A 12,976-nucleotide genomic window follows, 5' to 3' on the forward strand; every position below is an offset into this window, starting at 1 on the left:
CCTTTAGATGATTCTTATAAAATGAGGAACAGGCCCATTTTACGAAACATTCCGTGTTAACTGTTATTCAATTATAGAGATCTAGAATTAAAGATCTAGATCAATCATAGTATTACTAATTAGTAATTAGTATTAGAGTCTAGACTATCTAGAATAATCTAGATCTGGAGTCTAGATTGTAATTATATTTAAATTAATAACAATTTATTAACGAATGACAATGTAGAGATCTAATTCTGACAACTGCTACAACTCTTACTCTTACTAATACTAGACTCTAGTCTTACACTCTGACTTACACTACTTACAGTGACAGTTACACTATTCGTGACTAGTCTAAGTCTTACTTACTACTAATCTAAGACAATCTAAGTCTAAGAGTCTAAGTCTAACTTAGATCAATAAATAATCAAATAGATGATGTAGTAATACTAATAGTAGTAATAGCAGATCATTTAAAAATTCTAGGTCTATAATAATAAGGTCATGGTCGCTTCCAATGTGAGCTCCAGGAAAACTTCTAGTTTTGGCCGTATGAGACGTACGGTATGCTCATATCATATATCACATATGGATTCTGACATAAAATGCAGTGGCATACTGTACTCTAGATAGTCTAGACACTCTAGATCTAGTAAAATGTAAAATCTAGATTCTAGTATAGATCGATAGGTTACTATCATCAGTATAATGAGTATATAAATAATATAATATATAGATCTATATAATGATCTAAACAGTGTACAAGTAAACACGTCTAAATCTCTATAGAGACTCTTCAATCTAGATTAAATTATATCTATAGGCTCTTCATTACATTCTCATCCTGTTCCTAATCTGTATTCATTTAGTTATGCCTTCAGTCATGAAGTGACTATATAGATCATCTCATGGATGATGAGATGAATGCCTGAGCATTAGCTTTGGTCGGAATGATGTTGCCCACACATCAGTTTCCCCCTTTCCACGCAGCTGATGTATCCAAAAGAACTGCAGGTGCCAATACAGTTTGAGGTCACCGGCTCCTGATTTTTCCTCATGATTTGGTATAGCTGCAAGGCAGCAGATGTTTGAATTCAGAGTTTTCCTTCTCCTAGGTGGGTTGGCTGCAAGGGCTAATTAGCCCCTCTGCTCGAAGCTTACTGGTGTAGGTGCCAGTTTCTTGCCTAGGCTCCTTCTTCTGTAAGTGAAAACACTTCCACCGGACTCAATATTTGAGCCACATTTGAAGGCCTGAAGTTGTCAGAGGCTATATGAGACGCATAATAATAATAATTTTATTTATAAAGCGCTGTTAAAAAACAAAATGTAGGCTCAAGGCGCTAGGTAATAACATTACAAACACAAACACAACAGCTAAAATGACAATTAATCTAAAAAAAAATGTAAACAGATAGGTCTTAATGTTCTTCTTAAAAGTGGTGTAGCATGTTGTCTGTCTGACATGTCTTTATATCCATCACCACTTCTGGCAATGACAACCTTTTGGAACCACCTGTCTTGATTACATATTTTCTTTTTTTACCTTGTTAATAGGAATCTTTGTATATTTTTAGAATAACACAAACAATATATTCTAGAGATTTAATAAACAAGTTTGTATTGATTTTGATATGGGTCTTAAAGGATGCCATTTTAATTAAATTTTGAATTTAACTAAGCCCCAAAAAAGTCATTTTTCCCTTATCAACATATAGAGGCACATATAGAGGCACAAGCTGTTATGATGCTTAATATTTTTAATCCTTATCAGTATTTAATTAGTAATTCTTAAATATTAATTAATACTTATTATAATCCTTATTTCTCAACAGTTTCCATATGAAATTATAGGCCTTCTTCATTAGAGCTAACGTTTGCTATTCTCTTTGATGTTCGAACTAAAAAACACTGTAAAATGGGAAAAAATAAGAAGAAAGGTACAAAATATTTCTTTACAGCTGATTATAATAAAGCAGTAGTCAATTTTTCACTCTTTCATTTATTTATATATGCTTAGTTATAAAATATAAGTAGCATTTTTTTCTTTTGTCTGAATTTGTTAATTAATATAACATCTTTATTATTTTATTTTTATTAATAATAAATTTTTGAGTCAATTTTTTTTCATGCCTATTAGTTTTTCTTTTTTTATTTTAGTTGCACAGAATTTCTCCAAAGAGGAACTGCTGGTCCTGTCAGTGACTGAAATAGTCAATGAGCTTATCATTGCAGACAGGGAAAAGAAGGATGTGGACCTAAATAAGTAAGTAGGCTAATCCAAGTTTTGTTTGGTTTCTGTGAAGCCTAATAGCGATGTAAGGAGAAAAAAACAACACAATTTCCATAGCAACAAACATTTTGTTTTACATGCAGATTGAAGACAAGAATAGCTAGTAAATACAATATGGCTAGTCAGCCTAGACTTGTTGACATCATAGCTGCAGTGCCTCAAGAATATAAGAAGGTGAGAGAATGTTATTTTAAACACATGATATGTGTTAGTCAGGATGCAGAATTACTTAGGTAGTGTAATCTTCTCAAGTCCTCATAATGGTAGAATCATAGCTTCATACATTTTTGTTGTATTTTTAAATTTCAGATTTTACTTCCAAAATTAAAAGCCAAGCCCATACGAACTGCAAGTGGAGTATGTATTGAATATTAGAAACAAATCTTACATTTTTAGATTTTATTTTTTATTCTTGCTAATGAAAGATAAAAATTAATACTCAGTCATCAAAATCATGGATTTGACAAATTTTTATTATTTCATTTTATAATTTCAACAAAAAAAATTAAAAGTAATTTATTCACAATCAACCTCTGTTGACTGACCTTTGTTTGTTTTGTACACATTGTAAATTTAAAAGTTTTTTTTTTTTCATTGACTTTGCTGTATATAAACAATCCAGTTTAATTGATTGACAAAAAGTGTTGCTCTTTCTTGTTATAGCTCTTAGTGTTACACAAATGGTTTGGTTAAAATTGTTATTTATAACTGTAGTCAGTACTGCTAGTAGCTCTAGAATTGATTCTATCAACAGATTGCAGTGGTGGCAGTGATGTGTAAGCCTCATAGATGTCCACATATTGCAATGACTGGAAATATTTGTGTGTAAGTTGTCGTTTCAATGAGTGATTGACCAAAATGCCTCTTTTATTTGTTTATTTTGGCTCATTTTTTATTAGTCAATGTGTAACACTTGTTTCAGGTATTGTCCAGGAGGCCCTGACTCTGACTTTGAGTATTCAACACAGTCCTACACTGGATATGAGGTCATTGCTGACATTATTGCTCACTAAAAATATGCTCATTAAATGTTCCTATTACAAGTCATCATCCATACATTTTCAAATGTTAACTTTTCTTTAAAGTAGAATAGTAGTCACAATACTTTTTTTGTTTTGTTTTAATACTTTAATGTCTATCACCTTTTTTCTGTATTCTTTAGCCTACATCAATGAGAGCTATAAGAGCCAGGTACAACCCCTATCTACAGACAAGGCACAGAGTTGAACAGGTAGTCCTTACTGTAATACACTAAAATAGTTTGAACATTAGACAGCTACTTGGGACATTTTTCATCTTACTCTACCAGAATTTTAAGTAATAATTAGCTCTTGTGTACAAATGTGCTTCAAAAATGTAAGAACTTAATAAAAAAAAAAACTTTATTTTAAAATGTTTCATTTTATTTCTTATTTATATAAATATAACATTTAAAATTAGGAAAATCAAAATCATATTTTGTAATTATATAAAGATATACCATTTTTTTCTATATGTGTATTATTTATAAACAGTATTTGATTTTAAAAATATTTCTTAGCTTCAACAACTAGGTCACAGTGTGGACAAAGTTGAATTCATTGTGATGGGAGGTACATTTATGAGTTTGCCGGATGATTACAGAGATTATTTTATCAGGTAACTGCCATAAAATTTGACTCGATTGAAATCATCTTTTTATAAATGTTTAAAACTAACAGTGAATGAAACTCAATATAATCCTCTCTCCACCACACACTAAATTTTATTCTCTGAATTGTAGTGGCCAAAAAGATTAAATATTTTTGCAACTCGTTTTCACAATTTAGCTTCCTGCCACCTTTCAATGTCTATTTATATCTATATAGTACCCAAGTGTCTCTGCCTGCTGCAATATTAATATACCCTACCATGAAGTGTTAGTCGAAGCTAAAAGTTTTAAGTCATGGATACATGGTCTATCAGTATGCATTCTCACAACATGTCCTTATCCCTATTTTCTATTCTAATCAGTAATCTGTGAGAAAAATGTTCCTTCATTTTAAAATTGTATATGAATATTGTTAACTGACAGTATAATTACTGTTGTGTTTAATTCATTGTAATTAAACATGCTCCAGGAATCTCCATGATGCTCTCAGTGGCCACACAAGTTCCAGTGTTCAGGAAGCTGTCAAGTAAGTCAAATATGTTTTCTCGAGAGATTTTCATTCATTTCATTTGCTTTGAATAGTAACAGCTAAGGTTCCCAGCATTGCATGATAAATATTGATGTGAACGAATGGCTCAAATACAATTTTCTTCTATTGCAAAGAGGTTAAAATAAAAGAGGTTGAACATTAAGTATACATTGTTTTTTGTATGGTCTTCAATATCATGTTTGAATAGGTGATGCAAGACAAGCAGTGATTGTTTTTCTTGTTTAAATAATATTTTTAGACATGCTAACATGATAAGCTTGTGTTTCTTGGCTTCACTAGAGTGTTTTGAGTTGTTTTCTATACCTAATGAAATTTATTGTAAATCACTTTATCACGTTATTACTTTCTGTCTCAGGAGACCACCGGTTGTTTAATAATGCAAAAAATGTTCTCAATATTTTTAGATACTCGGAGAAAAGTACCACAAAGTGTATTGGAATCACCATAGAAACCAGACCAGATTACTGCCTGAAGAAACATTTAAGGTAAACCAATAAATCTATCCACTGTTTTGTTGCACTGAAACGTAGGGCTAGTCAATGACATTTTTACTTTATCTTTCAAGTTTGGCATTGAGTGGAAAATATTTCTTTTTTTTCTAAATTAATATTAGCATGTGAGAGAAATAATGAGCAAAGTGTTGTTTGAACTGATATCTGCCATTTTGTTTGAAGGATAGTCTCCGTAACTTACAATCCATTCCAATTCTGTTTCTGTGCATCTAGTGATATGCTGAAGTATGGCTGTACAAGATTAGAGATTGGTGTTCAAAGTGTCTATGAGGATGTAGCTAGGGATACAAACAGGTACTTCAAAAACACTTTTTTAAAAAACTTGTTTCAAGTTTCAGATGATTGTTTATTTGAAGCGAAAATTACTCTATGAAGAAAAAACAATTGCTTGTTACCAGGTTTATTGTTTTTTTGTTGTTTTTTTTAATTCAACCCAATTTTTTTTCACAATTTAGTCTATTAAATTTGTTGATAAAATTATAAATAAAGTGAAATATTGATTATTATTTGGGCAATGTTTTCATCTAAAACTTGTTGATGTTTGTAGAGGTCACACAGTGAAAGCTGTTTGTGAGTCTTTTCAAATGTCTAAAGATGCAGGTTTTAAAGTAGTTTCTCACATGATGCCAGATTTACCAAATGTTGGATGGGAAAGAGACATTGAACAGTTTGTGGTAAGCATTTATCATTTGAAACTATTAGCTCTTCTGTCGTGTGAATACACTTATCTTTTAGAAATAGAAAACCATTCTTGAAAAAAAAACAATAATTATGTTGATAACCTTATTTCTTCCAAGATCGTTACATTTTGTTTTGACTCATATTATGGTAGAAGTATTTGATGTTTATAACTCAATTGCTTAACTGTGTTAGATAGTACTATCTTTATTCTTGTTTTGATATTTTTGTGTGTCATGGTTAATGGACTGTTTGAATTATCTCTCTTCTTGTACAGGAATTTTTTGAAAATCCAGCCTTCCGTGCTGATGGACTTAAAATCTATCCAACCCTTGTAATCAGAGGCACAGGTAACTTATATAAATTCAAGCATGTATAATTAGTGCTAATCATTGAATGTGTTTAAAAAACTGTACCATCTAGGAGAAGTACATTTCTTGATCAGGCTCTTTATATTTTTGTCCTTTCCTATGCTTTGTTTGTGTATATTAAGCTTCACAATGACAAGTATATTTTTTCCATTGGCTCAAATGTTTCTGTATTATATTGTTCCATTAAATAAGGAATTTATATTTTTCTACTTCTAATATGTATGATTTGATTATATACTTCTATGACTCTCTAGTCAGGCTCTCTGCAAACACTGCACAATGTGACATAAAAAAACAACTGAAGAACATGACTAAACCGGGCTCTAAAAAAACATGATACTTTAATAAATGATAAATCAACAGCCAATTCTGTATGATTGGAAACATGATACACTGGCTACAAATGCTTCACTCATCATATAATCACATACTGTGCTAAACTATATTGGTCTCTGTCTGTGTCATCCTGGACTTATGCTGCTTCAGTCTGGACTCTCAGTACTGGCCCGTCTTGCTGTGCTAAACTGTCCCAGACCAAATCATCTAGACTCTGCAACACTTTGTCTCCGTGGTCCACAAATGCCTTCTTGAAAGTGATAGAAATGATCACATGGCCATATCAGGAGTGATCATCACGTGGAGAATTCATACTTGCACTTCCTGTAGTTCCATCCCTTGACCTGGTAAACTTTCCCATTAAGACTTAATTAAGGTGAAGTCAAAGTCAACAGTTTCTATGGAATAATGCCTATGGAAATTTTTAAGAGCTCAAAATTGTAATAACCATTCACCATCCAGACATTTAGCTTTTCAAATTCACTAATTTGAGGCAATTTTGCTTCAGTGGTCAGACAGGTATATATGAAGGATGGAAGAATGTATGGGCATCCTAAAATATTAGTAGCCTACAGTTCAAAAGTTTACCACCTTCTTGTTCTCTCTCTCTCTCTCTCTCTCTCTCTCTCTCTCTCTCTCTCTCTCTCTCTCTTTACACATAATTGTCTGATTCACTACGTTATGATGGAGAACTCACTTACTTAACTCTATGCAGGTCTCTATGAACTTTGGAAGACAGGACGTTACAAGAGTTATCCACCCTCACAACTCATTGATCTCATCGCTAGAATTTTAGCCCTTGTTCCTCCATGGACTAGAGTTTACAGAGTTCAGAGGTCAGTACAAAGGGGTTTTAATTCTAACAGACATATAAAATTCCATTCCTTCTTCTTCTTCTAGCCAGCTTTTTGCTGCTGAGCGGTCAGCTCTTTTGCAGACTGTGCCAAGGAAAAATAGTGTGCTGTTTTCTTCAGTTGTTCAGCACTGCTGTACAAGGTGTTGGTTATGTTGGGCTGGAGTGGTTGTAGGGTCTGCCTAAGGTGGATTAGGAAGGGGCATTCAAAAAGGATATGGTTTACGGTTTCATAAGGGTGGGCGCAGTGTCTACAAAGGGGGAGTTGTGTGGGATTTAATTTTATTGTGATATTAATTTAACAGAGGTGTGTGTCCTGTCCTTAGTTGAAAGATTATAGATGGCTCTTTGCGGTGGAGGAAGTAAATACTGTCCAGTTTGTTAGTCATATTAATTTCTTTGTACATGGCTCTGCCTGTGTTTCCTGTTGCCCATTGGTTGAGCCACTCCTCTTTGTGGTTGTTGATTAACATTGACCTTAGAGTGAGGTAGTTAACAGGTCTATCTGGTTGTTCCATAGATGATCCTGCCTTTGAAAGCTTATCTCCCCTTTCATTTCCCATGACGCCAGTATGTCCAGGGATCCAATGTAATGTGATGTTGATGCTTAATTTTGTCATCATCTGGTGTATTATCACTATTAGTCTTGTCAACTCTATTGGGCTTTTTGAGGTGCTGCTGTTTAAGTGCTTAAAGAGTGGATTGGGAGTCTATAAAGACAACAATATTTGATGGTGGTTGTATCCCTTCATATAATCTGTTTTCGACTGTCTGCAAAGCTATGGTAGTTGTCTCAAATTGGGCTTGGAAGTTTGAGCAGTAGTCGCCACAGGGTGCACTTATTTCAAAGTGTTTATTTTTGGGAAAGACCAGGAAGGCACCAAGACCAGCATTGATGGTGTATATAGGGATGGCTATTTTTGGATAGCTTTCAATTGTTTCAAGCTTGCCTACTTTGAGCTCCAGTGGATTTGATTCTTTTGTTAGAGTGTTATTAATTAAATGTGTTTTAATGGTTGGTTGTTTGTAGTTAAAAAGTCCAGAAGTTATGTTTGAGAATCTGGTAATTTTTTCTCTGTTATTGGGTAGATGGTGTTTTAGGGCTAGTTCGTCAGTAAGTTGGATCAGAGTTCTTTGCTTTTTTTGCTTGTTTTTCTTTTTCTCTGTGTTAGTAGTTTATTTGTATCTCTCAATAGCTTGTAATGTTGCTCTGTTGCGCCTTAACTTAAGAGGTTCAATATTGGAGTCTATTTCACAGGCTGTTGTGGGAGTAGTTCTCATACCTCCACTGATTAGCCGCAAGGTTTGGTTTTGGATTGTATCTAATGATGATTGATAGGTTTTGTTGGCAGCTACTTGTATGGAGAGACAGTTATTCATGACAGATCTGACATATCCAGTGTATAACTGTCTCCCCAGGATGTTCCTGCTAGGTGTTTTATTATGTTTAATCTTTGTGATGCCTTTTCTTTTAAATCTGCCATAAAGTGTTTTACAGACAGTCTTTGGTCTAATTTTACACCAAGATATGTTGTATTTTCTTCTTTATTTATTGGCTGTGAGTCTATTTTTAGGATGTAGTTTCTTTTTGCTGTTTTGTTGCTGTGGCTAAAGATTGAATAAACTGACTTTTCTTTGTTTATTTCCATTTTCCATAATTTTGAAAACATGGAGATAGTTGTGATGGCTCTGTTTAATTTGGATCTTCTCAGCACCAGATATTTCTCTGTAGTCCAACTTAAGAGGTCATCTGCGTAAAGTGCCTTATTGACCGAAATGAGGTCCGGGAGGTCATTATGAAGATTAGAAAGAGTGTGCAGCTAAGGGCTGAACCTTGTGGTAGGCTTCTTCCAAACTTTTTTTTTACTAGAGATGGCACCTTCGAATTGGGTTTGGAGGTTCTGTTTTTTAGAAAAGCCCTGATCCAGCTATACATTCTTCCATGGATGGCCATTTTTTTCATATTCAATAATAGACCTTTTCTCCACACTCTATCCTAGGCTTGTTGCAAATCTATAAAAATAACTGTAGTGTGTTTGTTTTCATGAAACCCTTCTACTGTGTCCTGGATAAAACGAAAGAGGTGGTCTTCTGTTCTACTTGCTTTCCTGAAGCCAGCTTGTGCATTGTGGAGTGAGCAAGTGCTTTCTAGCCACCAGTAAAGTCAGTTATTGATAATTTTTTCTGCCATTTTGCCAATGTTTGATGTTAGAGATATTGGTATGTAACTTTTAGGGTCTCCTGGTGGTTTATTTTTCTTGAAAATGTTTGCAGTTCTCCATTCCTGTGGTATGTCTCCAGTTAAGTATACAGTTTTGGGCCTGTGATCCTATTCCCTAGATCATTTCATTTGTTATTTTATCGGGTCCAGGAAATGTTCTAACTTAAGGTTTTTTTGGGCAGTATTGAGCTCGTATAGAGTGAAGGGAGTGTCAAAGATCTGACAGTTGACAGTTGGAGCTTTTTCTTCTCTCTTTAGGATATTACTAAAGGCCTGGTCCAGTTGTTTTCTTGGATGTGACTTATTGATGCTAGCAAAGTATTTATTGAAGGTTTCAGCCTTTTTAAGGTTTTCTCATATTAGGTCATCAGTGTCTTTTAATGGTTGGGGGTTTGTTATTTGTTTCTTTCCTGCTAGCCGATGTAGGAAGGTCCAGGCCTTTCGACCATCCTTGTTTTTAGGTCTAGTTGTTCGCATGTTGTGGTCTTTTTTTTCTGTTTTAATTATGTATATAATAAACCCTGTCAATTTGTTGTACGTTGTTTTGTTCTCTCTAGTAGGGTTTTTTTCTACAGTCTTCCTGGCCATGTTTCTTTCTTTTACTAATTTATCTAATTCTGATGTCCACAAGGGTTCATTCCTTCTAATGTGTGTATTATCACTGCCAACATGTAGTGTGTGTCTATGTTCTTAGAAAATGACACTTTAAGAAAATCAATGTTAGAACAAACTTTGAATGATGGAGATGAATTGTTGAATGAATATAAATGTCACATTCTTAGAGATATCCCAATGCCATTAGTGTCCAGTGGTGTGGAACATGGAAATATACGAGAGTTGGCATTAGCAAGGATGAATGATTTAGGAACACAGTGTCGAGATGTCAGGACTAGAGAAGTTGGTATCCAAGAGCTCCATAACAAAGTTAAACCTGATCAAGTAAGAAACTTATTTCTATGCATTTATATTTAAAAAAAAACAAACAACATTTTGTCAAGACACATCATGATCAAGTAAGAAATTTTTTCTTCAAAGTATATTGGGAAAAAAAAGACTATTTTGCAGAGATTACAAATATTTCTTAATTGCTTCATTGGTTTAAAAAAAATGATTTACAAATCATTTAAGTCCCTACAAGTGTGTTTCCTTAAAGTTAATAATGTCTAAGAAAAAGAATATTTCAAATTTAACTTGCAGAATGTTAGTGTGATTGTCTATAGTTAAATTACAAGGCTCTTTTTCTCAACCTTATTTTGTTTATGGTTGAATTCTATATTCCTTATTTACCTTTATTAGAGTTGAGCTTTAATCCATTGGCTTAGCCTGTTTTTCTACCTCAGTAGAATGTCCAACGTCTGATGATGTTAAATCCAAAGACCTCCAATCTATTGTTTTATTTATTTTAATGCTCAAAGCTCTCTGAGATATCTCTATCATGGGACCTACATGGGCTCATCATATTTTTGTTAATTCTTGTCACACCAACATAATATTTATTATAAAAAATGTGTGCATGTGTTTTAATTTACAAATGAAACAATTGAAATTTAAAAAAAAAGGATTGATAGAGAGCAGTGTAATGAAAACAAAGGCCCTAAATTTCAATACTCCTTGGGCTTAGTAACAAATTGTGCTTTATCTTCTTTTGTAGAAATCAAGTTAATAGTGTCATCATGTTTTAATTTCCTTTTCAATCAATTAACTTGTTTGAATTGCAGGCCGAGCTAATTCGACGGGACTATGTTGCTAATGGAGGCTGGGAAACTTTCCTTTCCTATGAAGATCCAGAGCAAGACATCTTGATTGGTCTGCTTCGCTTGCGTAAATGTTCTCCAGATACATTTAGACCAGAACTTAAAGGTGGATGTTCCATTGTAAGGGAACTCCATGTTTACGGCAGCGTTGTTCCTGTGCATACCAGAGACCCCAGAAAATTTCAGCATCAGGTGTGTTTTGTTCAACACTTGCATTTCTAATGGAAGTTTTTGTGCCTGGATTATTTATTGAAATCTAGCTTTGATAACAATCAATCCTCTCTTGTAAAATTTGTTTTCATTGCTTCTTGAATTCAGTATAGCTAAGTCCTAGATTGCTTCCATGAGTTCAATATAGTTAAGTCCTTGATTTGGTCAGTAGATTACTCAATGCCTAAATTTTGCAGGGCTTTGGAATGCTGTTAATGGAAGAAGCGGAACGAATAGCTCTAGAGGAACATGGTTCAAGAAAAATAGCTGTTATTTCTGGTAAATATGTGTTGTTTTTGTCTGAGTTTCAATGATGGAATATCAATTATCTTTAAACATATTATATGAAATACATTCGAAAGGGGAGGGGGGAATGAGAACTTGAAATAAGTTCATTCAGCAAGGACCTTGGTTGTAAACAATCTTGCCAGTTAGTAATGAAAGGTTAAAGCATGCTTTCCTCTCAAAATGTGTATAAAACCTGGATAGGAAAATGTGTTTTTTTCCACTTAAATGTTATGAATGCCCTTTGAATGCCAGCAAGGTGATGGTGTGGTATAGGTTGAAGATCAGTTCACAGGCTCATCAAAGCTTACTTCTTCACTTCTTCAAAAATGATGAGTGGATCACAGTGACTATCATATCACTTAGTATGTTTAGATGTTGCAATCATTTTTTGTGAGTCTCCACAGCTTGGTTTCAACATGATGATGTGATATACCCCACTCCCCTCAAGAAAAATCCTGGTTTAGTGAATGTGTAAATCTACTAGACTTTATAATATTCTAATGACAGGCCTTTAGATCTAGAGCTAGAACACAGTAGGCAAAATGCTTCTGAACATTATTAATGTGGAAATACCCACTGTCCAAGATAAATAATTTTCTAGTACTACAGTGGAACCTCGAGATATGAGTTTAATTTGTTCCAGACCCGAGCTCGTAAGTCGATCTACTCGTATCTCGAATGAATTTTCCCCATATAAAATAAAATAAACCCAATTAATTGGTTCTAACCCTATATAAAGCTCCAAAATTACCTAAATGCTGAAAAAGACGTTATGAATTAATAAATGTAAATGAAATACGTATACATAAACAATAAAATAAATGAAATGAGAAATGCTTTAAATACAATGTATGTAAAGTAATGGTAAATGTACAGAATATTATCTGAGTGGCTGACGACTGCGGCTGAGTGTGGGTGAGGAGGAGGGAGTGAGGGGGGAGCACAGAACTAAGGCTACGTAAACAACACTTCATTAACAGCATAAACAAAACAACACTGCTTCTTTTCAATGGATATCATCCTCTTTTTCGTATCATTTGACTTTGCACTTACGTTAATTTTCTTGAGACCCATGATGCACAAGAATAATTCCAATTAAAATCACTAAACTCGCTAGCTACAACACTCACACTACCGAGACGAGCCTTTGTTAAGTGCTGTGATAGGTGCAAATGGTCGAGATCATGGTGTACCCACACGCTGCTGTTTTTATCCAAGTAGTGGCTGAGGCAACTTCTCCCCATTTTCCCGCGCTGGCAATTGTGGTTCCTATTCCAAGTGAGAACGGAAAGATCCGATTT

The 12,976-nt window shown here is 34.0% G+C and overlaps 1 protein-coding gene across 3 annotated transcripts in view; it reads left to right on the forward strand.

Annotated features, from left to right (window-relative positions):
* The window catches only part of LOC106078896 (elongator complex protein 3), a 22,206-nt gene continuing 9,230 nt past the window's right edge, over positions 1 to 12,976 (forward strand). The window contains exons 1-18 of one of the 3 annotated variants that reach the window (XM_013239966.2): positions 1 to 109; positions 1,815 to 1,919; positions 2,140 to 2,245; positions 2,356 to 2,446; positions 2,582 to 2,629; positions 3,027 to 3,097; positions 3,195 to 3,258; positions 3,435 to 3,503; positions 3,813 to 3,910; positions 4,372 to 4,428; positions 4,857 to 4,937; positions 5,178 to 5,258; positions 5,512 to 5,638; positions 5,920 to 5,992; positions 7,065 to 7,185; positions 10,206 to 10,362; positions 11,142 to 11,369; positions 11,585 to 11,666. In XM_013239966.2, coding sequence (XP_013095420.1) covers positions 1,898 to 1,919; positions 2,140 to 2,245; positions 2,356 to 2,446; positions 2,582 to 2,629; positions 3,027 to 3,097; positions 3,195 to 3,258; positions 3,435 to 3,503; positions 3,813 to 3,910; positions 4,372 to 4,428; positions 4,857 to 4,937; positions 5,178 to 5,258; positions 5,512 to 5,638; positions 5,920 to 5,992; positions 7,065 to 7,185; positions 10,206 to 10,362; positions 11,142 to 11,369; positions 11,585 to 11,666 — 1,576 coding nt within the window. In that variant the 5' untranslated portion in view covers positions 1 to 109; positions 1,815 to 1,897. Of the gene's footprint in view, positions 179 to 335; positions 547 to 1,814; positions 1,920 to 2,139; positions 2,246 to 2,355; positions 2,447 to 2,581; positions 2,630 to 3,026; positions 3,098 to 3,194; positions 3,259 to 3,434; positions 3,504 to 3,812; positions 3,911 to 4,371; positions 4,429 to 4,856; positions 4,938 to 5,177; positions 5,259 to 5,511; positions 5,639 to 5,919; positions 5,993 to 7,064; positions 7,186 to 10,205; positions 10,363 to 11,141; positions 11,370 to 11,584; positions 11,667 to 12,976 lie in introns of those variants that run through there. The other 2 variants (XM_013239964.2, XM_013239965.2) reach the window with 2 other exon arrangements.

This window comes from Biomphalaria glabrata, chromosome 5 (assembly GCF_947242115.1).
Source record: "Biomphalaria glabrata chromosome 5, xgBioGlab47.1, whole genome shotgun sequence".
Lineage (NCBI taxonomy): Eukaryota > Metazoa > Mollusca > Gastropoda > Planorbidae > Biomphalaria > Biomphalaria glabrata.